This window comes from Euwallacea similis, chromosome 1 (genome assembly GCF_039881205.1).
Source record: "Euwallacea similis isolate ESF13 chromosome 1, ESF131.1, whole genome shotgun sequence".
Lineage (NCBI taxonomy): Eukaryota > Metazoa > Arthropoda > Insecta > Coleoptera > Curculionidae > Euwallacea > Euwallacea similis.
The window spans coordinates 9,954,840-9,980,560 of NC_089609.1; the positions used below are offsets into that span (position 1 = coordinate 9,954,840).

Sequence of the window (25,721 nt, forward strand, 5' to 3'; positions counted from 1 at the left end):
ACTTTAGCAACACCCTGTGTAGTCTAAATGAAGGACAGCACAAGCAAACACGGCTTCAACAAAAATAATTATTAATATAAATATATTATAAATAAACATATTTGCAATTTCTATATACATTATGCACACATCCTCCAGCAGCGTTCCAAATTTTTCCTCTAGTTTCGAATCGAAACTCATCATCCTCAGGCAATCATGTGACGTATTTCAAAATCCATGGAACAAATTTCGATATCCTGGTACACACTCCTGGTAAATTGGCTTCTGCGCAGCCGATTCCCCATGATATTATCCCTGCAAGGAAATATCTTCCGTCTCTCCCTTTTACTTGGAGAGGTCCCCCAGAGTCCCCTTGGCAGGAATCCTGTCCTCCTCCCTCGTGGCCTGCGCAGAGGAAGATTTCTGGAATGACTTCCTGTCTTCCTGCTTTCAGGAACATAGATTTGCATCGGTCGTTGCTGACTATTGGGACTTGGACCTAAGGAAAATGGAATGCTATATAAGAACGAAGATAGAGAATCGTATTACAAGTTACATTTTTCACTGGAATTGCACCTTCATCACGTTCTTTTATTTGTATCTGGAGAGTAGCTACGCTAATGAATTCTGTATATTTCATGTCTTAAATATTTTTTTTACTAAGCAGAAGATTTTTAAGCTGAATGGAAAATTATCAGGAGCGTATCAAAGGGGACGAAACACTGATTATAAAAATGAGCTCCTACACATTTCAAATTAAAAAAATTTTCACTTGCCCCTGGTAAGTAGCTACGCCAATGAATTCTGCATGTTTTATTATGTAAATATATTCCTCTCTAAGTAAACATTTTTTCACGTCGATGACAAATTATTAGGAGTGTATCAAAGGGGAGGAAAACATCAAAGGGTAACAAAAATTAGCTTCTACACATTCTCAATTTCCAAAATTCCTTCTTATACCTAAAAATTGTCTACGCTGATGAATTTTGTATATTTCACGGCTTAGATATATTTCTCTATGAACAAATAGTTTGCAATAATAGTGAAAACTTGTGAAGAACGTATCAAAGGGGACGAAAAAATAGTTTAAAAAAATCACAGTAACACATTTCAAATAAAAAAAAATCTATTTGCCCATGAAAAGTACCTATGCCAATGAATTCTGTATATTTCATGCCTTAAATATCTCCCCTAAGAAGGGAATGTTCAACATCAATGGAGAATTACTAGGGTCGTGCTAGAGGGGACGAAAGAATGGTAACAAAAATTAGCTCATTACGTCACTGAATTCTGCATATTGCACAATTAATAATTAGTTCCAACTAATTCTAAACTTAAAAATTCCTATTTGCTTTTGGAAACTAGTTACGCCACTAGACTGAATTTTCAAAAGGCTTTAAATTGAAATTTCCCCTATGAACGTTAAAACTTTTATTTGAATAGTACTAAGTTCAAGGGCGTAGAGTGGGATTACAAGTCCTAATACCAAAATTAGATTGCATCAGTTTAATCGACTCAAAATTAAATTATTAGAAATAATTCTCGCAGGAACGGCGCGCCACTGAACTCTCGTAAATACTCAATCTGAAGTTGTCTCTATAAACTCTAAACTTTAAATTCAATGGTAACGAATTCATATGCGTTGAATGTGGGCTAATGGCATTGCTAAAGCTAACTTATAATGTAATATATTATAAGTGAGGTAGAATTTAAATTCAGCTAGTTCAGTACCTGAAACCCTTACAAAATGGCCCTAAAACAATATCTCACCTCTTGCAAAATGGAGGGCAAAGTTCCTCCCTCACTAAGCCTCCCCCATCCAGTGACAGTGGCGTTCTCCCCAATCAAAAGATCTCCAGTGGCAGGAAGGCAGATTGGGCGAATATGGGCGGCAAACTGAATGGGCTTATCTAGTTGAACTAAAGCCAAATCGTACTCGTAAGTGAAGAAATTGTACTTTGGATGCACAATTTTTCTCGCCACTGATCGTTCCGAATACGGCAGTTCTTCTTCCGCATTGGAGAAATCATGCTCCCCCACCCTTATCCTGATTTGGGAGGTGAGGAGGCTGTAAGGGGCATTAATAGGGGGTGATAGTTGATTATTCCAGGTACGTACTCATCGACACAATGCCCTGCGGTGGCGATCCAATTTTCGTTGAGAATGGCACCCCCGCATCGATGAGTGCTCGAGAAACCAAAGAAGGACGTCCTGCGAACCGATACCTGGAATATACGGGAATTTCTTGGATGAAGAATTATTGGGCTTAATGGGGAAATGTAAGCAGACTTTTTTGTCACAGGGAAGCGACGTAAAGTGGGGCAATTTATATTACCTGCCAGGGCCATCTTCCGAATGGGGCGTTTTTGCCTCCCACTATTCTTGTTTGCGCTTTCGTAAACAGATGTGGAACTCCGCAATCTGGAAAAAGGCAATTTTGCTGGAATTGTCTCTATTAATAAACTGGACATACTCACAGCAGTTTTATCTACGAATGAAGACAACCCGAACTACTTTGTCTGCCACAATCCTTTAACAGAAGAAAAAAGTCTCAAAAAAATGGTCTTCATTCGGAAACAAAGTGGTTCGGTTTGTTTTTGCACTACAAATTTGAAAATCAACTCACCAGATTTGTTCGACAATTGATCTTCGAGTAAACTACTAAGGGTGGAAATTTGCAGCCCTTCAGTCTCAGTTTCAGTGACTCTCACAAAAGGCGTGGTTGTTGAGATTACTTCAAGCAAGGGCCTGGACAAATAAAACCAAGCATTTGGAAATTTATTCCGAAAGTTTCATCCAGGCCCGGAATTTCAAGCAGGGCTGGAATACTCACTTTTCAGTAGTCGATTTAACCGGCTTCGTGGGATATTTACTCCCATTGGACAAAGGCTTTTTGGTGGGCTTATTTGGCTTTGGCTTGTAGCTGGTGGGCTTCTTAACTCTCGTCACAAATCCCGGCTCAGTTGTAAACTGCCATCCTGTACCGGGCTTTCTGTCGCCTTGGATTGTATTTAAGTTGGCCCCTTCAGTGCTCGGATGCTTTTCCGGCTTTGTGTATGGAGCTAAAATTTGAAATATGGCTCAAAGAAAGCTCCGGAGAATTCTAAACACCTCAAGAACAAAATAATACGTTTTATCTAGCTAATGTGCAACCCATTTGCAGCAGCTAGATAAGAAATAAAAGAGCGCTGAACAGGAAGTGGTGAAGCAATAAATTCTCCCGCTAAGCTGCCCTGTATTTTAAACTGAAATAAGAGTTTAGGTTTGGGGGTTTAATGGCATGAAAATAGTTCTTGGGTTTGATGCATTTCCACACATTAAGCAATTACTTTAATTGAAGCAAAAAATTCTTCCTTTAAACAAAGAGCGCTGCGCCATTGACTTTCAACACGACGACATTTATTAAATCTGTCGTGTGAGGGTTCGGCGTTAAAAATTAGAATTTCAAACATTTCTGAAACTAAAGTAAATTAATATAAAAAAATTGCTGTGCCAGTGAATTTCTATAGGGTGACATCAGAAATTAGAATATTTTTCCAGTCAAAAGTTGTTACTCTGACCCTGTAAGCACTAGTGCCGTAGAGGGGTGCGACAATAAAAGCGCAGAATTTAAAAAAGGCTCTCCCTTAAATAAATTAAAAGTTGACTAAGTTTGATGCTATATCTCCGCACTTCGACAGGTTAACAACTTTTGAAGTGTGGTTTTAGCCAATAAAATTATACTCCCCCATTGCAAAATTCAGAGCCGTACGAAGCCTCGGTTTTAAAAACTGGATTATTCAAAACTCCTGTCCTAAAATTTATTTCAAAATCTGGAAAAATCTTTTGCTCCACCCCTGAATTTCTACAAGATGGCGTTAGGAGTAAGTATTGTTTGTCAGCTAAAAAGTTATTGTATGCATCTCGACTTTGTAAGAATCAGTGCTGTATGATACATTTTCTATAAATTCCAAAATAAAAAAAAGTCTCTCTTAAATAAATAAAAAATCCGATAAAACGTTCTGTTACACTTTTAAATTTGTACAAGGTCAGAAATTTATCGAATGTGTTTTTTAGTTCAAAATGATTACTCCATCTTTGTGACAAAGGGTGTCGACCGAAGCCTCAATTACAAAACAGAACTTTCACAATTTTTTTTCTTTAAATAAATTTAAAGTTTAATGAAACTTCTGCGTAACGCTACTTAATTTCTACTGGATAATGCTTTTATTAAGGGTTTTTGGCTATAAAATTATTTTGTAAATATCATTTTTCAGCTTTTATTCAGCTTTTATTTTGTAAAATCAGTGCGTTACGATATCGTCGTTTCAAAATGTTTTTAAGAGAGAATTTAAAAAAATTCTCTCAGTTTAGTAAATAAAAAATCTGGTGAAATTTGTACAGCGCTTTCGTGGTTTTAAGTCTCTAAGTGGGATACATTAATTAACTGTGTCTTTTTAAATTCTCTACAAAATCAGTGTCGTGCAAAGCAGCAAAGTCGGTTATAAAAACCATATGCAAAAATCATTCCCTTCCTTAAATAAATTTAAAACCTAATAAAATTTAATGGTATGCCACTGAACTTTCACAATATCACATTTTTATTTAGAGTGTATTTGAACGTCCCAAATGAGGTAAGAATTCTAGAGATTTCCAATCAGGAATGCTATTTCTCCTCAATATTGAACTTTCTGAACTATATACATCTGAAGCTAGTTGCCCTCTATCGTCATAAAGCAGCCTTATAGAGGAAAATCAATGCTTAATCTTACCCAAAATGCTGTTGGACAGGGAAAAGGAATCTGTACTCATGGGTCGAATGCTGTGCCTGGGAGGTTGGGTGGGCTGTCTCGAAGAATAACTGGGTCTAACACTCATAGAGGCTGCTAGGGCATGAGGTTTCCCCACTGGAGGTGAGGCGTGTGTGGCGGTATTATAGGAAGGTCTACAAAAAAAAGAAGGATTGATTTTTAATTTGAACACCCAAGAAATTTTATTACAAATAATGAACTTCACCATTATGTCAAGAATATTGTAATTTTCTTGATGTAATGGTGAAAGGGAGTTTTTTTTAGCGATTTTTCTGTTTTTGAATTCGTAAATAAACCTGGCATAATACACATCCTAGCACTAAGTTAAACTATCAATTTCAGTACTGTTATATCCTTGCCATTAACTATGTATTTATTTAAATGCACGAATAGCGAAAAAGGTTATAAACACATGTCCGTAAACTTATACTTATATAGGGAATCCTGGGCTATGTGCGTGTGTAACTGTTCTCGGAATTATGACCCATTGTATGTAGAATGCTAATTCTTTGTCACCCAGGAAATTAATAGCAAATTGGGCACAGATAAATTATATTGTTTCTGACAACCAAGTGAAATCCCATACTGCACTCAAGCGTGCTTTAATGCACTGGAAGTACGAAAAAAAGACGATTAATCATGAAATATATTACTATTAACATCCCAAGAAGTGTTTTACTCCAGTACAAAGTAGAGTCGAGATGTTAATCGGCTAGCCAAAACTCTGCTTTAATTAATCGCGTTCGAGATGATAAATGAAAAAAATTTAAGATCGAATGGTAAACTTGACCCAAATATGGACGTTACTAAATTAATTCTAACTTAAACAATCGTAACAAATTGAGTTATAAATATTTATGTTCGAAGAGGTTTCTTGTAAAAAGTGAAGGTACTTTCACTCGACACTCTTCACCATCAATCAATTTGGGCATCGATGTTTGAGTTTACACGGGGATTGTAATAGGACAGTGTTAGCTTTAAACACTTTGAAAGGCAATAACTCATTTGAATTTGCCATAAATTTCAAGTTTAGTACATATTAGATGATATTTTCTTTGCTCTACAGTGTGCCCCACGCTCATATTACAGAGGGATTTTAATGCTTCGGTATCGAGTGACTTAAATTCAATACATGTTATAAGCTCTCTACTCGCTAAAATCCAGAATTAGATTTTTGAAAACATTCAGTTTCTTAAAAAATGCAACAGAACGCGTTTTGGTGGAAGGCATACTCCTCTAAAAATGCACTCTAAATGCTAAACTACACGAGCAAATTTTCCGCGTGTTTCATGCGGCGATACTTCCGCTGAGTTTGATGCATGAAAACATAAAGCGTTTTTTCGTTGAGTACACCCATACAAAACTATACAGAATGTCCCGTCGGGGACCGACATTAGACGTTTTGGGAAAACTATGATAGAAAACTTACGAAAATTTTGTGGTTTGGGAAAAGCTTTGGGGCGATCTGATCTAAAATATTTTAATGACATCATACTTCCGGTTATATCGGAAGTCGATATTTGTTTGCTTATTTTAAATAGAACCTCCTATATATTATTGCATTTTTGGATTCTACGTTCAATTTTAATATAAGTTTATAATATATTGGCTTTATTAGAATTAATAGTTTTCAAGATACAAGCAATTTAATGTCGAAAGTAACAAATGTAAATGTTTACAGAATTACAAATTGTTTACAAACCGAAACGTATTTTGCAACTCTTTTTTGCTACAATACTGTAGAAGGTTCATTTTTTACTATGCTACCAACCTTTGTCTAATATATTCTATAGGGTGTCTACAAAAATAGAGCCAACTTGGATATCAAAAAATGGTCAAAACTTAAAAATTTTGAATTGAACTTTACTATTATTATTATGATACTATGTCGAAAAAGAACCTATGTTCACTTTTAATTCCCTATAGTAAAGTTACATAGTTTTTGAGTAATTTCGTTTTATAAATTGATGCAGGGACAGTACAGGGTGGTCCACGTAAACTGGTCCACTATATTATCTCAAAAAATGTAAAGTTAAAAAAAATATACACAGGGTATTTCAAATTCGACCCTCACCATTGGGATCTCGGAAACTAGAGGAGATACGAAAAAGTTTAAATGGGGGCAAAGTTGCGCAATCTAGTGCATGATCGAATACCGTTTTCAAAATTTTAATTTTCCGAGTACTTCCGAAGATATCCGAGAAAAACTAAAAATTGGAGAATCCATTTTTATTTTTTTTTAGCGTTATTTGACAAGAAAGGTTAAATCCGTAAGCACATTTTCATTGTCACTTTTTCTCAGCTACACAATGACATATTCAAATTTGCGATCCGACGTTTCGTCTTTCGGCTACCATCATCAACTTTATTTTTTCTTATGGGCGCCATATTGGATTTTTCGACAAAAAAATAGTGCGTTTCATTCTGAATTCATTGATATAGAACTTCTTATAATTTACTTTTTTAAAAGCCGAAATATTTAAATAAAAAGAAATATTACATAGTTGGCCTTGACTCCATCGAAAGACTTTCTTTTGTTCGCGTTATATGACAGAACTTCTCAAACGAATTTAGAGCGTGTGCAGATTTCCAATGAAAATGAGTTTCCGAAGTGAAGAAAAACGAGATATGTTAAGACTTTATTACAAATTTGATAGGAACAGTACGAAAACAGCTTAAATGTATTTTGAGTTATATCCGGAAAGACAACAGCCGCATAGAACATTATTTAAAACTTTGGACGAACATTTAGCTGAGTTTGGTGCTTTTGAAAAACCTAAGATGAAGTATGGAAGCAGAAGGAAAGAAGATACTAGAAATAACCTACTGGCAGAGACAAAACTAAATTATTATTAAATGTTACAACAAGTGCTCAAATTGACGACTTTTTTGTGGGGCACTTTGAAAAATAAAATATATGAGAATCGAGATTATAACACAATAGAAAAACTTAGAGAAAACATCATTACACAATGTAGAGTAATCAGAAGGAGAAATATTATTAGGGCTGTCACTAATTTAAATAGACGTGTTCGTTTATGTATGCAGGAGGAAGGTCGTCAATCTGAACACTTGTTGTATCATTTAATAATAATTTAGTTTTGTCTCTGCCAGTAGGTTATTTCTAGTATCTTCTTTCCTTCTGCTTCCATACTTCATCTTAGGTTTTTCAAAAGCACCAAACTCAGCTAAATGTTCGTCCAAAGTTTTAAATAATGTTCTATGCGGCTGTTGTCTTTCCGGATATAACTCAAAATACATTTAAGCTGTTTTCGTACTGTTCCTATCAAATTTGTAATAAAGTCTTAACATATCTCGTTTTTCTTCACTTCGGAAACTCATTTTCATTGGAAATCTGCACACGCTCTAAATTCGTTTGAGAAGTTCTGTCATATAACGCGAACAAAAGAAAGTCTTTCGATGGAGTCAAGGCCAACTATGTAATATTTCTTTTTATTTAAATATTTCGGCTTTTAAAAAAGTAAATTATAAGAAGTTCTATATCAATGAATTCAGAATGAAACGCACTATTTTTTTGTCGAAAAATCCAATATGGCGCCCATAAGAAAAAATAAAGTTGATGATGGTAGCCGAAAGACGAAACGTCGGATCGCAAATTTGAATATGTCATTGTGTAGCTGAGAAAAAGTGACAATGAAAATGTGCTTACGGATTTAACCTTTCTTGTCAAATAACGCTAAAAAAAAATAAAAATGGATTCTCCAATTTTTAGTTTTTCTCGGATATCTCCAGAAGTACTCGGAAAATTAAAATTTTGAAAACGGTATTCGATCAAGCACTAGATTGCGCAACTTTGCCCCCATTTAAACTTTTTCGTATCTCCTCTAGTTTCCGAGATCCCAATGGTGAGGGTCGAATTTGAAATACCCTGTATATATAAAAATTGTTCAGTTTTCATGAATTTTTATTTTTTAATATTATTCAAGTTACAGGGTGGTCCAGAAAACCGTGGCGAGGCAAAAAAATATTTTTTTAATGGAATGTCTTATATTATATTTTGTTACGCATAGTAATTATGCCTGTAATTATAAGTATTTTTTGATATTACGAAATACGACAATTTTTTTAGCAATTTTTGAATTAATTCAATTTGAAGTAAAGAGCTAAGGAAATATAAGCTTTTGAAAAATCTCAATACATTTACAAAGTGTTAATTGAACTATTTGAAAATTTCTCCAGTTAAACACAAAGGGGGATTCTACCAGAGTAGATTTTTAATTTTAGAGAAATTATATAGAGGATGTGAAAAAAATATCCAAACTTTTCACATTTCAACTGCCTCAAATTCAATTTTTTTAAATAGGATACCCTGTATTTTTTTGAAAATTAATTCTTCTTTTAATTGCCTTTCAAATGATACATATGTGGTGCACGTAATTTAGTTCAGGTGCTAATTGTTAGTACCTGTTTTACGTTATTAATAATTAGTTCATTTATAGGTGTATTATAATCTGGTTGTTGTCATAGGTAGGTCTGGCAAACCACCAATTATTATTATTTTTTAGAGTATTTTGTGAATAGTTACTTTTTGTCAAATTAGTTTATTTAAGTAGTTGTCAAGATTAAAATAAAAGAGTTCCTTACAACATTCGCGATCATCAACATCTTTTAACCACACAAGGACAATTGGTGACCCCGATTCCGAACTCAACGCATCAACCCTCTAGAACACAAGCTATCTCATCCAATCATGCCACGTTCTAGAACCATTCAGCCAGAAGCTAACATCATCGAACCCTCTGTAGACCAAGAAGCTCGAATCTTCATTAAAGCTCCACCATTTAGTAGAACAGATCCAGAATTGTGGTTTTCTCAATTGGAATCACAATTTTTTATCAATGGAGTGACTTCAGACGACTTGAAATTCCACACTACTATCGGAATTATGGGCACAGAAAGTTTGATTTGTGTTAGAGATCTAATTATTAAACCTCCCATGAACAACAAGTTCCAAACCCTTCGTCAAAAGGTATTGGATACCCTCGTAGAATCACAAGAAAAAAAGTATAAGAAACTTTTTTCGCAACTTCAACTTGGAGACAAAAAGCCTTCCATACTTCTATCTGAAATGAACAGTTTGGGAGGCTCTTCACTTCAAGAAGAGATGTTGAAAACCCTTTGGATCCAGAGATTACCTCACAATATGCAGACCATTTTAACGGCATGTTCCTTGCCATTATCAGAAGTGGCGAATATAGCCGATAAATTTGCTGATATAAAGTTTTCCCAAGTTTCTCAAATCAAGTCAGAGGTATGCACAAGCAGTCCCAATGAAATCAACAAAAATACATCTTCAGAAGAATTCAAACACATCACTAAACGTTTGGATAAATTAGAGAGGCAAATCAGATCCCATTCGAAATTAAGATCTTCTAAATTTCGACGCAATTCACCCAGCAGAGATCGTCAAAATTCTTCATGGTGCTGGTACCATCAAAATTACCAAGAAAAAGCTCGCAAGTGTGTGTCTCCTTGTGACTACAAGAAGGAAAACTAACGATCGCGTCGTCGTGGGCAGCAGACGGCGCGGGTACAAAGGACTGCCAAGTGAAGATCTCCACGAACACCAACGAAGATAGACAAAAAAACATTAATATAATTAGTCACAGGTTAGTTATCAAAGACCCTTTAACTGGTATTCATTTCCTTATAGATACTGGTTCTGATGTTTCGTTGTTACCCAAATCTTTTCAAATACAACAAAATCAATCTCAATACACCTTATTTGCGGCCAACAACACATGTATTTCCACCTTCGGAACCAAGACTCTTACAGTTAGTTTAGGTCTCCGAAGAACGTTTACATGGAATTTTATTGTGGCACAAACAAATCATGCGATTATTGGAATTGATTTTCTTCACTATTTTAACATAATACTAGATTTGGGCAGTAAACGAATTATCGACAGCACAACTAATCTGACAAACAATGGTAAAATTTCTTGTCTTTCTACATCATCAGTTCATGCAATTCCTTCTTCATGCAAATATTTTGACATTTTGGTTCAATTTCCAGAAATTACAAAATTCTCATCCACACAAGGACACATACATATACATATGTTATATATATGTATATCTAAATTGAAGAGATCTTATATACGTAGGTGATTAATATCATCAATCACCATTTTTTCCATTTAAATTACTAATTATATGTTTGTCTAGTAACTTATTAGTAATGTGTGAATCTAGAATGTAGTTAAAGAATATAATTTTATAATTGTAAGTTAATTTAATGATAAATATGTATTAGTAATTTAAAGAGAAAAAAAAAGATGATTAATCAGTTAAGTATGTAAGATCTCTTCAGTTTAGATATATAACATATGTACAGATTGCGGCGACGATTAGTGTCTATATCTATATATATTGTGACGTTTAATGTCTGAACGCGCATCTACCTCGCGCATTTAGTACGATCTGTGGTGCAGCGGCGACGGGAACTGAATTTAGTAAACCCAAAATTTTCGAAGGAGATATGTTATGGTTCCCAAAATAATGCAATAAATTTTGAGTTGCGCTATTAAAAATTTGCGTGTAGACAACATCGTTTATTTTTATGTTGAAAATAAACAAAAATACTAATTTTCCAACTAAAATTACTAATACCCCAGAAATTCGATTAGAAAACGTCTGGTTCCAACAGGATGATTGTCCTTCCCACAATAATCGAGAGGTACGGGAATTTCTTCAGAGGAATCGTACCGGATGCGCGACGTGGATGCGCGTTCATAGACACTAATCGTCGCCACAATCTATATATACTACGTGACAAAGAAAGGTAAACACCCATTAAAAACCATTTTATTTTGATAATTTTTTGCATGTTGACTTATCTTAAAAAAAGAAAGAAATGATCAAAATTTCAAGTTTATCTGTTAATTTTTTTTTAGTTTCCATGGGTCGTTCCTTAAAAAAATAAAATTTTGTTTAAACATTTTTGTTCACATTTGCATCGCAACTTTTGTGAAGTGTGTTGCAATCGGTCATAATTTTTACTCATTATGCCTAGAGTGTGTAGAATTGAACAGATCCGTCAGCTTAGTGACTTTGAGAGGGGGCGGATTGTTGGGTTGCGCGAAGCAGGTCTGTCGGTCAGAGAAGTGTCTAGAAGAACTAACAGATCCTTAGGAACCATAGTGCGGTGTTACCAGGCGTGGACTCAGGAAGGCCGTGGGCACAGAGCCAGAGGCACTGGGCGACTCAGAGGAATCACAGAGCGCGAAGATCGTCGATTGCGACTTTTGACTTTTAGAGACGGATTTAGCAGCAGTCGAGCTATTGCAAATCAGTGGTTTGAAGAACATGGGAATAGGGTTGGTATGCGTACAGTATATCGCCGAATACGAAGTTTTGGCCTTTTGTCCTATCGTATTGGGTGCTGCCTCTCACTCGCGAACATCGATCTAGCCACTTACAATGGTGTAGAGAGAGTATTCAGTGGGACCAAGAATGGACTCAGGTGATCTTTAGTGATGAATCCCGCTTCTGTCTGGGTATGAACGACGGTCGGGTAAGGGTGAGAAGGCGACGGGGTGAAAGGCGAGATCCACAATTTGATAGAAAGCGTCATGTCCACCGTACTGTAGGCATTATGGTATGGGGTGCTATCGCATATGGTAGCAGGTCACCCCTAGTTTTCATTAGAGGCAACATGACTGCCCAACGCTATATCCAAGAAGTGTTGGAGCCATATGTGATTCCATATTTTCGAACTATCCCGAACGCTATTTTCCAGCAAGACAATGCTATGTTGTTGCTAGGCAAATATGTTGCTAGGCAAACAATAACGTTCATGGATCAACATCAAATCAACCGTTTACCCTGGCCACCTCGATCGCCGGATCTGTCGCCTATTGAACATGTCTGGGACATGATTGGCCGCAGACTGTTGAATTTATAGCACCCTCCACAGACTTTAGCAGCCCTTACTCATGAAGTTCAGATTGCCTGGAATGATATACCTCAAGAAGACATTGATAATCTCATTAGATCCGAGCCCAGGCGTATCAATGAGTGTATAAGGAACCGTGGATGCTCAACACACTATTGAAAAAAAATGAAGTTCTTCCTCTGATCTTGCTGAAAATGTAATCATTGAATAAGTATGTGGTACTGAACACGTACAAAAAAAATTATCAAAATATAATTATCTTTAATGGGTGTTTACCTTTCTTTGTCACGCAGTATATGTATATACATACTATATGTATCTCATTTGAAAGGGAATTAAAAGAAAAATTAATTAAATAAAAAAAAATACAGGACGTTCAATTAAAAAAAATTCCAGTTTGAAGCACTTAAAATGTGAAAAGTTTGTTTTCTTCACTCTCTGTATAAAATTTCGGGAAAATTAAAAATATACTCTAGTAGAACTATCCTTTGTTTTTAACTGGACAATTTTTCAAACGGTTCAATTAATACTTTGTGAATTTATTGAGAATTTTCAAAAGCTTATTTTTCATGTGATCTTTAGATTGAATTAACTCAATAACTGCAAAAAATTTATCGTACTTCGTAATACCAAAAAATATTTATAATTATAAGCATAATTACTATGTGTAACAAAATATAGGACATTCCATTTAAAAAAATATTTTTGTCGCGCTACGATTTTCTGGACCACCCTGTAACTTTAAAAATATTAAAAAAATAAAAATTCATGAAAACTGAACAATTTTTATATATATATATATATATATATATATATATATATATATATAAATATATATATATATATATATATATATATATATATATATATATATATAGTGAAACCTCTCATAAGCGGACACCGTTGGTTCCAGCTTTTTTGTCCGCTAGTGGGAGGTGTCCGCTTGTGGGAAGGGTGGAAATGAAAATAAAAAATAATCCTGCACATTTTTTATGGTTTTAAAAAACTAAATTAAAATAAATTCGAATTTAGTATACCAGGTTACTTAAGAGTTAAAAAAAATCTAAAATCTTTTATTGTTTCATTGTTTTTTGTTTTTCCTTGAGTAAACAACTTTGAAAATGGAAATCTACACTTTTAAGTTTTTGAAATGCCACAAAATCGTCCTGTGCAAATATTTTTAAGTCTTCAATCACTTTCAGGGCTTCACTATAAGATTTTATTGAAGAAATTTCAGTGATTATAACTTCTTCCTCATCATTTTCTTGCATATCTTGCTCACGCTCTTCTGAAAGTTCGTAATCAATGTTGCATTGTTCTTCTGTAGATATTACTTCGTCTATGTTTACGTATTCTGACGGTCCCACAGTGTTACAGACTTCTTTGCAGTTCCTTATGAGACTCGCCAAAAGTGACAAAAGCAGGAAGTCTTCTTGTTCTTATTCTTCTTCAGAGGCAGGCAAAGAACTGTCATTTTTCTTAAATCCAGCTTTAGCAAAACAGTTTTTAATATTGGCTTGGGACACATTATTCCAAGCCCTATGTACAAAATACAAAGCTTTCAGAATATTTATAGATTTAGCCAATTCTGAAGCAGATAAAGCAGCATCTACTTCAGTTAAAATATGTTTTCAAATTAAGTCTCGATAAAAGAATTTAACATTTTTAATTATGCCTTGGTCTAAAGGCTGACACACCGATGTACAATTGGGGGGTAAAAAACATATTTTTATGTTTTCTAAATTAAGGTCCCGAGGATGTGAACCGGCATTATCCAAAAATAAAAGTATTTTTCTATTCTGGATCCTCATTCTTCTGTCCATATCTAAAAGCCATTCCCTCATTATATCACGGGTCATCCATGTTTTGGAATTTGACTTCCATATAGCTGGCAAATCTTTGATAGGAACATTTTTAAGTGCGCGTGGACGGGCATTTTTTCCAATAACCAATAACTTTTCTTTTTCTTCAGCCATACTAACAGAGAATAAAATAGTGAGCCTGTCTTTTGACATCTTGTTACCGACACATTTTTCAGATTTAACTGCCAATGTTCTGTCTGGTAATGCTCGGTAATATAAACCGTTTTCATCTGCGTTGTAAATGTCTTGTGGTCTGCATCCCAGAAGAAGAGATGGCAACTTTTGTAAAAATTCATTGACATCTTGGGGGTTAACATCTGCCGATTCGCCAGATATAGATTTAAAACTTATATTGTGCCTTTTTTTCCATTTTTCTAGCCAACCATTAGAAGCACTGAATTGTTGGTATTTCAACTTGCAGGCTATTTTTTTAGCTTTAGCTTTTATCAGCGGTTCTGATATTGGAACTTTCTGGCTTCCTATTCGAGAGAACCCATCCAGACATTCTTTATCAATTTTCTGTGGAACATTTTTTTATCTATTAAGTTTTTGCCCTAAACTATCACCAGATTGCCACATTTTACGAAATTTCTCTTTTTTTTGTAAAATTTCTGCTGCCTGGGATTTTCCTATTTTAAACTTTAAAAAAATAAACAAAAAAATATTTCAACCAAGTTTTTATTACTAACTTACTTCTCTGCTAACTTTCGTACAGATAAATTATCCTTTTCAGCCTAAGTTCTATTTTTTCTTTTAAAGTTATAAATCTTTTTTTAAGAGGTGCCATGATGTGTTTCGTTTCTTACGACACTACGCAATAAAAACTAAAGTCGTGTTTACTAAGAACCAAATAAAGGGGAAGCCCCGACATTCATTTTTACGGCAAATAACGTAACTAAAATAATATGTATTTTTGGCCGGTTTTCGGAGTTTCACGTCCAGTTGTGGGAGGTTTTTTGTCACTACAGGGAAAATTTTAGTGTCCGTGTCCGTCCGATGGAGGTGTTCACTCATGGGAGATTCTTTTACATAGAAAAAAGGTTTTAACCTTATAGTTTCAAGGAAATTGTCCGGTTATAGGAGGTGTCCGCTTATGAGGAGTGTCCGCAAAGAGAGGTTTCACTGTATATATATATATATATTTTTAAAACTTTACGTTCTTTGAGATAATGTAGTGGACCAGCTTACGTGGACCACCCTGTACTGTTCCTGCATCAACTTATAAAACAAAATTACTCAAAAACTTAACTTAACTTAACTTTACTATAGGGAATTTAATGTGAACATAGATTCTTCTTTGACGTAGTTTCATAATGCATCGACATAAGAGTAGGGTTCAATTTAAAATTTTTATTTATTACCATTTAAAGTTTTGACCTTTTTTTGATATTCAAGTGGGCTCTATTTTTGTAAACACTCTATAGAAAATATTATTATATACAAAGCTTGGCAGCATACTAAAATATAGTTCTTCTACAGTACATATTGTGTGGAAATCGGTAAGTTCAGAATTATCTCATCTCCAGCTGAGTCAGTTGTTTAGATATCAAAATAACAAATGTGTAACAGCGCCTTTTGGTGCGTATTCGCGCCTCGAAAATGCCTCTCAAGTTGTTATTTTTAGCACTCTTTCATGCATTCCTTTTATGTAAACGGCTACATCTCGAAAACCGTGGCAGCTAAGGATTTCATCATGATACTAAATGAAAAAGGGAATAATATTGCATATTTTATTACACATCACTACGAAATATGTGTTTCTCTATGAAATGCGATTTTTTAAATAATATTTTTACAAACAGCCCTATAGAATTACTGAATTTAGAGCCCTACTCCAGCCTCTTTATTGCTTCAGTTATATCAAAAATGATCATAATTCAAGGTTATAACCATGGTCTCTTTCTTATGAAAAAAACCTTTTCTTGAAAAGACTCTCTAAGTGGTTAATCAAAATTTAAATTTGTTTATGACTCAAAAGTTCCATTTTGGAGCTCAATGTGGTACATTTGTGTCTGTAAGTTCTTATGACTCAGTTGGATGAAGCACTCACTGCAAACTTATAATAAGGTAATTCAAACTATAACAATGGGGCTACAATACTACAATAATGAAGGTTCAGGCTCCAAATTTGAAATAAGATTTTCAATTATTCTTCAACTTTTTTAAACTCTATCGAATCTCATCAAGGTTTTAAGTGTTTTCCAGCTTTACATTCCCTCAAATCATATGTATATAAAACTTGTCTTTTGATTTCTTATTTTATTAATTTAGGTGACGTCAACGAAAAATTTGAAAAATAATATAACTACGTTTATTTAAAATCGCCGCAAACTATGGCAATTTCCTAAATAGTATCACGACTCTAAGAAAAATGAAAAATAGCCCATTCTAGCGCAGCTATTACCTTCTAAAATCCACTTTAAAAGGGTAATCATTGGCACTTTTCCATGCGGCGCTATTTTAACGGAAATATCTCAAAAACGATAAGAGATAGCGAATTGAATGAAATGGGAAAAAGGACGAAAAAACGCATTTCTTCTCTCATTTTTAGGTCTACACAAATATTACTCAAACTTGTGTCAATCCCAGAAGAAAAGCAAAAACCATAAATTATTTATAAAGTTGTCTTTTTTTGCCTCAAACTGTGATGTTTCTCTCTCTTTTACACCTAAACATCTGAATGAGACGCGATTATCTCGCCCATCAATCCATCTCCGGTTCTTTGTTGTTAAACGTACCAAAACTAATACACTTGGCCAAACATTACAAAGCGAATTCTGAATATTTATGACCTTTCAAAGCAATAATGACAAAACCTCCATGTATTAATGACGATCTACAAACGATTAAACTCGTGTAAGTCATCATACTTACCTGGTTGAATGTAAAAGAGAACAAATAAACTCATAAGCACAATGATAAATAAGCTAATGACTTAAGAAAGGACATGACTGGGATTATTAGTCGTTGAAAAGCATTTTGTTGCATCATTATTTCAGGTCGCGAGTAAATTAGAACAACATTTCAACAGAGGATTATGCTCCTACGTTGATTTGAATAGATTGGCACTGGAAATTTTAGATGTTTGAAATCACCTACAAACCTTCAAAGGTCGTTTTAAGTAGCGTGGATCCCCGCAATTCCCATTTTTCATAAAAAAAATGAAAATACTGGAACGAAGTTAACGAAAATTTTACATTGACGCTATATGCGAGATGTCAAAAAACCAGCAAATGCGTTCGAAAATGTCACTTTCAGTACCACTACCCAAACCTCTGGATAGATTATTTTTAGCCACTTGTGGACTTACCTAGTAGGTCTTAACTGGCTACTACTACTATAGTAACTATGTGACGTAATCTTGACTGGCTTTTTGGTGACGTGACTATGACTATGGTAGATCTGACTAGGTGCTGTGTAGAGCACTTGTGGTTTTGTGGAGGCTTGTGCTGCATCGTCCGTGCGATTGTGAGCGCAACAGGACCCAAACATGAACGCATCCACGCACATTCCTATGTGATAACCCTCGGATTTGATGCACTCAAACACGAACATGCAGGTGCCTTCTTGGCCGTCCACCCAACAGGGTTTTGGGTTGATTTGGTAACCTGCAAATTATGAAACCGACTTAATTAAGCTTCGCAAACGCCGTGAGATAAGATCGCACTAATGGATTTACGGAAATCGCCTAAGTTGACTTTACATATGTTTTCAGTCTTTGAACAACTGTAAAAGACAATTATGTAAATAACGCTCTCTGTAGTTGGTAAAGTAGCTTTTGTCTAATTACTATCCGGTGTAAATACACGGTATAAGTATCACTAGGAACGCGCTGTTATTACCTCTCGGTAGTCGAGGATAAATTGTTTATGGCGTATCGGCCATCTTTATGGGTTGAAATTACACGTTTTGGGATTTATTAGTTAGGAGAGATGATATAGGAGAGAAGAGGGTGGAATAGATCTAAAAAAGAAATTCCACGTACTAGAAATTGTAATTTTGTAGGTAATTGAAAGATTTTTTCTTGTATTTTTAGAGTAGTTTTTAATCATAATTTTGTTTGCCAATATTTGCGGATTTGCAGTGCTTTAACAGTTCGTACGACTCTCATATTTTTCTCACACATTTTTTGGTTATTCATGAACAACTTTGAATGTTCATAATTTCAATATTTTTACTACTCAGAGATTGTCACACGCTTCTACAATGTATTTTATTCAGTGGCCCACATTTCTAATATACAGTACACCTAAAAGTACACGGTTTTTAAAAAATTAAATCTCGACCTATTCACTAACAGTTTTGTGGGTTCAGCATTTTAACCTTCTTTGATCGTTCCTAACGTACGTTTCTGCAATTTGTCTTATTCAGTAGCTCGCAGTTCTTATACGTTTTTTAAATTTTAAATTACACGTGTTTTTTTAAGGAATTTTCTAAAACATGAATTTTCAAATCCTTCATGAACATTTTTAATTTTTCATATGTGGACGTTTCTACTCTCTACAGGTCGAAGTACGCCTTTGCAATGTGTCCTATTCAGCAGCATACAGTTCTAGCATATTTTAAACGCAAAATTACACATGTATTTTTTTTTGGTAAAACCAGGAAATAGCTAAAAAATCAATTTTAATAAATTTAAATTAGAGGTTTGATGAAAAAATGCGGGACATGCTAGGGATGTTCAGCGTATACAATCTGCCCCCAATACGGGTGAACAGCATGGTGATCTCGGAAAGGGTAATAGATACAAAAACGCTTAAATTTGAAAAAAGTTATGCAGTTTAACTGCTTTTATCTCTTCTATTTTCAATATATTATATTTTCAATATTCAATATTATATTATATTTTCAATAACAAAATACGGCTAAATTTAGAATGAATAGAAATTTAAAATTATAACAAATATTCATATAAATTACGATTATTATCTAAATATAAATATGCTCTTTTCACCGTTTCCATAGTATTTGTTTATTTATTGTGTACCATTATTCTAACAAGGGAAGGCACCTATGTCCAACCCCCCCCACTCTCTCCGATTTTAATGAAATTTTGCAGAAAAATAGTTTAGACCTATCTAAGAATAGTGATGAATATTATATGTGTCACCTTCAAGGTTAAAGGGGTGAAAACTACCTCCAAAGTTTTGCCAATTTTTCATGTTTTGACAATAATTTTTGATCTAGATGAGTTAGAACAACAAAAAAAGCGAAATATTCCATTTTCAATTTCATTCGACCTGTCAAGGTTCGGAAAAAATATCACTTTAGTTTTTTTTTCGAAAATTTCATTTTTTCTGTCCCGTTTTTACACGTATTTAGCTGTTTCATCCAATTTTTTACTATTTTATAGATCTAAATCATTTCTCAATAAAATGATATAAAGCAAAGCTCAAAACCATGTTTCTAACAAAAGTTCTAATTGTTTATATAAAAGTGTGCACATCATGTTCGACCGCTTATAACGTCAGAACCGCAAGTCGCAGAAGAAAATATCTCATAATAAAAAAGGCATCATTTAATGAGTATTAAAGAATGCTACCATCAAAAATATTTTTTCAATTGAAAATTAGATTAACATTCTCTCTGTAATTAACAACTATTATGCGTTATGCATCAGCGTAGGGCATTTTTCCATATATGAATAGTATACAAGTAAAATAATATTTTATTAGTATCTATGGATTATATGTTTTGCAGTAATCATATTCATCGAAAAAATGTTTAAAACATAAATTTTATTATTGATATTTTATTTATTTTTATAATTTATGTGACCAAGTTGCAGTATTTAGATGTTCTTTGTATAAGAAAAGTGTAAGTTTTAATCATTTTTTCGATGAATATCATTACTGCAAAGCATATAATCCATAGATACCAATGAAATATTCAGTTGAACTTTAGATTACTGGAAATGAGGTATTTAAAAAAAAAAAGTTTGGTTTCAGTAAATCGTCCTGAGTACAAATATTAAAAGCGTTTGATGCGGGAAAATTTTTTATCTTTTGTTATTTACAAATTTTTATTTCAATTTCGTATGTGTATATTTACACTAATTTAGACAATTTTCTTCAATACTAATGTGTCTTACGAGGCCGTGGAGTAAAACGAGGTACTGGGTGGGGTAATTAAAATGTGATTTTATTGTGTTAAAAAAAAAACAATTTCTGAGGCAAACGTAAGAAACCAACATTTTTTACGCGATAGCAATAAGAAAGTAAACACAAAAAATCCTAACCTGAACTAGCCTACGAAAGCCACAAATGAGTTTATATTAAAAAAAAAACAAAAATGAGAAAGTTTTAAAGTGCATCGTTACCATAATTTAATGTTACGCCTTAAAATCACCATACTCCACTTAAGAAATTTAAAATATCTTCCACAGGGTCAATTTACGGTAAGGTCAGTACACGTAAGAAATGCACTTAACATTAAATGGATAATTCACGCTCGGAGGGTTAGTTACAGAGTCGGGAACAGGAGCGCGACACAGTTTACGAAACCGAGTACAATATTAAGAATCGTAAAGTCCCTAAATTTGTAGGCCTTAAGTACTAACACTGAGGGTTGACGCTCATAGGCGTACCCTTACTAGAAGGTAATTGACGGCGTACCGGCTATCTGTTGCGTTAACGCGTAATGTTTTAATAAATAGCCGATAGGACCTTTATTGGTTATGCCAGCTGAGCGGTACATGAATTAGACCTAAATTCTAGATCCGACAATATTACTGGGAATTCCGGACATAAAATGTCCCTTATCAGAGGATAATGGTTGGAAAAACCTAGTCATTGTTGCGAACAGTATTGCAGCTTGCTATATGCATAGCCGCAGCATCAGGGTATATTATAATTACGAGAAATAACATACTAGACATAACAGTTCGGTTGAACGAAACTGGAAAGCACCCTTTTTCACTCAGCACCCCTTTTCACTCTACGGCCCCGTAAGACACATTAGTATTGAAGAAAATTGTCTAAATTAGTGTAAATATACACATACGAAATTGAAATAGAAATTTGTAAATAACAAAAGATAAAAAAGTTTCCGCAGCAAATGCTTTTCATATTTGCATTCAGGACAACTTACTGAAATCAAGCAATTTTTTTTAAATACCTCATTTCCAGTAATCTAAAGTCCAACCGAATATTTTATTGGTATCTATGGATTATGTTTTGCAGTAATGATATTCATCGAAAATGTTTAAAACTTACATTTTTCTTATACCAAGGACATTCAAATACTGCAACTTGGTTACATAAATTATAAAAATAAATAAAATATTAACAATAAAATTTATGTTTTAAACATTCTTTCGATAAATATCATTACTGCAAAACATATAATCCATAGATACCAATGAAATATTCTCTTACTTGTATATTATTCATATATGGAAAATGACCTATGCTGATGCATAACGCATAATACTTGATAACTACAGAGAAAATGTTAATCTAATTTTCAATTGAAAAAATATTTTTGATGGTAGCATTCTTTAATACTCATTAAATGAAGCCTTTTTTATTATGAGATATTTTCTTTTGCGGCTTGCGGTTCTGACGTTATAAACGGTCGAATATGGCGTGCATATGTTTATATAAACAATTATAATTTTTGTTAGAAACATGGTATCGAGTTTTGTCTTATATTATTCTATTGAGAAATGTTTTCTCTATAAAGTGGTTAACCATTAAATGAGGCAGTTGGACACCTGTAAAAACGGGACAAAAAAAGTGAAATTTTCGAAAAAAAACTAAAAGTGATATTTTTTCCGGACCTTGACATGGCGATGGCGAATTGAAAAGGGAATATTTAGCTTTTTTTTGTTGTTCTAACTCATCTGGCTCAAAAGTTCTTGTCAAAATACGAAAAATTGGCGAAACTTTGGAGGTAGTCTTCACCTCTTAAACCTTGAAGGTGACACATAAAATATACATCATTATTCTTAGATAGGTCTAAATTACTTTTCTGCAAAATTTCATTAAAATCGTTGGGGGGGGGGGGTTGGACTTAGGTGCCTTCCCTTGTTAGAATAATGGTACACAATAAATAAACAAATAATATGGAAACGGTGAAAAGAGCATATTTATGTTTGGATAATAATCGTAGTTTATATGAATATTTGTTATAATTTTAAATTTCTATTCAATCTAAATTTAGCCGTATTTTGTTATTGAAAATATAATTTAATTTAATTAATTTTTAGCTTATTTTACACTGATTTCAGGAAAACGCATAAATAATTATAATTATGCGCATGTCAAAGAAATTTAAGGTTTTACAACTTTAAAATATTTTTTACGATTCCATAGCATTTATTTATTTATTGGGTATCGTTGCAATAAATCAAAATCATAGCGAACTTATCAAAAAATGTTTTAATGGCTATAACTTACAGAATTTCTGAAAACCAAATGTAATAAATGGCTGAAAAGGGGATTTTATAACAATTTAAAAATGTAAATACTAGATATATTTGATTAGATATTACGCCTATATGAAAATCGAAAGCTTAATAATTTATCTCCGAAAGTAAGGATTTGAAGAGAAAACAGGCAAGACTGCTGCAAAATTCTCAAAAAAGTGTCTTAACAATGTAAAATTTTCATTCGTTTCACTGTAACCGTATAAGAGTTATATGCAAAAAATGAGAACCATCAAATTAATTTTTTTTCGGATATCTTCGTAACCATTCGGAATTTAGCCACAATAAAAACAAGTTATTAATATGTTTTAAATTGCGCATTTTTTTTCTAATTTAAGTGTTTTTGAATCTATTACTCTTTCCGAGATTCTCATGCTGTTTACCCGTATCGGGGGCGGGTTGCATATAAAAATCCGAAAAAAACTATTTTTATTAGTTTTTTTCTTAAAAAATGGTGAAATTTCTTTTAATTTAGAGAGGGTCTGACGTATGCAGTTCTTCCATCAACACTTACCCTGACGATTCGAAGAAGCTCCCTCCACAAATGGGACATTATACCATACCAATACGGCGCCAAGGACGGCCATCCAAAGCATTCTTAATCCTGCAAATAAAGCATTCAGTTAAACCCTAATTACTGCGAAAAATAAATCAAAATTATGGTCATTCTCCGTTATATCACGTTCTTGCAAATCGAGACCTAATGGAACACATATACATAACAACAATCTTCATGTCCAATTGTCGATTCAAATTAGCAGTTTAATTAAGCAGCTGATTAATTAGCCATAAATCAGTGGCGCGTGCATTATTGCATTCCCGAGATTTAACAGCTATTGGTTATTGTTGTCCTACTTTTGGTTTTAATTTGTTGTTTCTATTAATTTGTGGACGGAATTCCTGAACTGTTTGACCAATGCCGTTCATCCCGAATGACCCAGTGATCCAAAAGCAATACACATGCAAAACCATAACCGAAGATTTATGGCGATTTAACGAGGCGACTGAGAAAGAAGAATAGTACCAGCTGGATCAGTTTTTACTTGGGAGAAAGTTCACTTTTTAGTGCAATTTTTTCCAAAATTATATTGAATTAAATGTAATTACCTCTCGTAGAATCTGAGCGCTCCAATTCCACCGCAAAAACCCATTTATGACAGCTTTAAATTTATATAATTACCGGGTATCGGATTGATGGCCCATTCCGCCCTGCAGGTAATTTCTTTTTAATACAAAGTTGTCATGACTGGCACAAAATAATAAATTAATTTTAATTAATCACTTATTAATTAGCAAGACAATTGACCAAGTTATGTTACGCTTTAACCATTTTTGAGATTATTATTACCAAGAGAATACAGCTATGTTGGGTGTTCGTGTAACTGCAACCGTGTAATTTGTATTGCGTCATCATAACGAGCGAGAAATAATTCAGTTTTGAGACCAACATAAACATAATAGGCAATTAAAACTGTTTTTAGCGAAACCAAAGAGGCACTTAACGTCCTGTTTTTCGTATTAACGTAATTAAGTTGTCGTAAGGAGTGCGATTTCGCACGAACCATTTAGTATCAAACGCATTTGAAAAAAGAAGAACTTTTTAAAAATTAATCAATCTTAAGGAAATAAAGAATTTTATGAACGTTTGGCAACATTGGCGCTTGCAGGACAGCTCCCAGGACGACCTCGCGCTCAATTAGTTCCCAAAGGAAAGATGGAAACACTGTTGCAGTGTTGCCATTTTCTTATCCTTTAAAATTTTTCTGAACCCTTTTACCGGAAAACCAAGATGGTGAAGTAATGGAATTAAAATTAATCTCTGTGTGGTTATTAAAACCATTAGACCCAATTTCAGGATAATAATCGTATAACAAAATTAATGTGTGATCTAAATTACATGATTATTATTCTCGCCGTAAAGAAAACACCTTTCAATTTCCTGGTATTTTCTAAATGGGCGATGGTATCAGGGCCACTAGTGATTCAATAAAACCGTTGGAGTGAGGAAAATATTGATTTATGGATTATTTAATACGTGCATAAATTGAGATGAATTCTCCATTTAGTAAATTGCTTGAAAAAAAAAGAATACCAGTGGCTTTCTCAAAATTTTACATAAATCTGGAAAAGTGGTAGAAATTCATCAAAAAGGTTGCCGACCTAAATTAATTGGTATTTTCCTTATGTAATCTGTGTCTCCTACGACACTGTTCTTTAAAAAACAGGCGTAGTTCGACTTTAGATACATTTGTGTGATTTGGAAACTATTATTACAGACCTCAAATTTTATCCCATTTCTAACCTTCTGAATATATTCTTGATACGTCATTGGCGTTTTATGGTGAATTCTATAACTTTCAGTGATTTCAGTGAAAGATATCTCTGATCTGGTAAAATATAAAAAATATCACGGGCGTAGCTTCTCTTTAAACACGACACATTAGGGTGCTTTCATAAGTTTTTTTTTAATTTCAAGAGGTATAAATGAAACTTGTGGTTTCAGAAATGTAAAAAAATCAGTGGCGTAGCTTGCCTTTGACTACAGTTATAATTTTTTTGAAATCATTACCCTTTATTGAATCTGGGCCTGAGACGGCCCTGTAATTACACAGTTGTTTCATTTTAATTTCAAGGCTCATAAAGAACCGTTGAACCTCCCTAAATACCAGTAGATAAGTAGCGTAATTAATCATTAAACATAATTATGAATTTTTCAAATCTAGGATCTCCAATTATAAAGTGTG

At 33.8% G+C, this 25,721-nt stretch overlaps 1 protein-coding gene across 3 annotated transcripts in view; it reads right to left on the bottom strand.

Moving 5' to 3' along the window:
- Positions 1–77: 77 nt before the first annotated feature.
- Positions 78–25,721, bottom strand: part of Sb (Stubble) — a 40,956-nt gene continuing 15,312 nt past the window's right edge. For all 3 annotated transcript variants that reach the window (XM_066391024.1, XM_066391035.1, XM_066391043.1), the window contains 9 exons: positions 23,492–23,581; positions 17,860–18,157; positions 4,731–4,903; positions 2,813–3,041; positions 2,606–2,727; positions 2,315–2,400; positions 2,098–2,204; positions 1,750–2,047; positions 78–478 (listed from right to left, as the gene is read on the bottom strand). In XM_066391024.1, the coding sequence (XP_066247121.1) occupies positions 194–478; positions 1,750–2,047; positions 2,098–2,204; positions 2,315–2,400; positions 2,606–2,727; positions 2,813–3,041; positions 4,731–4,903; positions 17,860–18,157; positions 23,492–23,581 (1,688 nt within the window). In that variant the 3' untranslated portion in view covers positions 78–193. The remainder of the gene's footprint in view (positions 479–1,749; positions 2,048–2,097; positions 2,205–2,314; positions 2,401–2,605; positions 2,728–2,812; positions 3,042–4,730; positions 4,904–17,859; positions 18,158–23,491; positions 23,582–25,721) is intronic.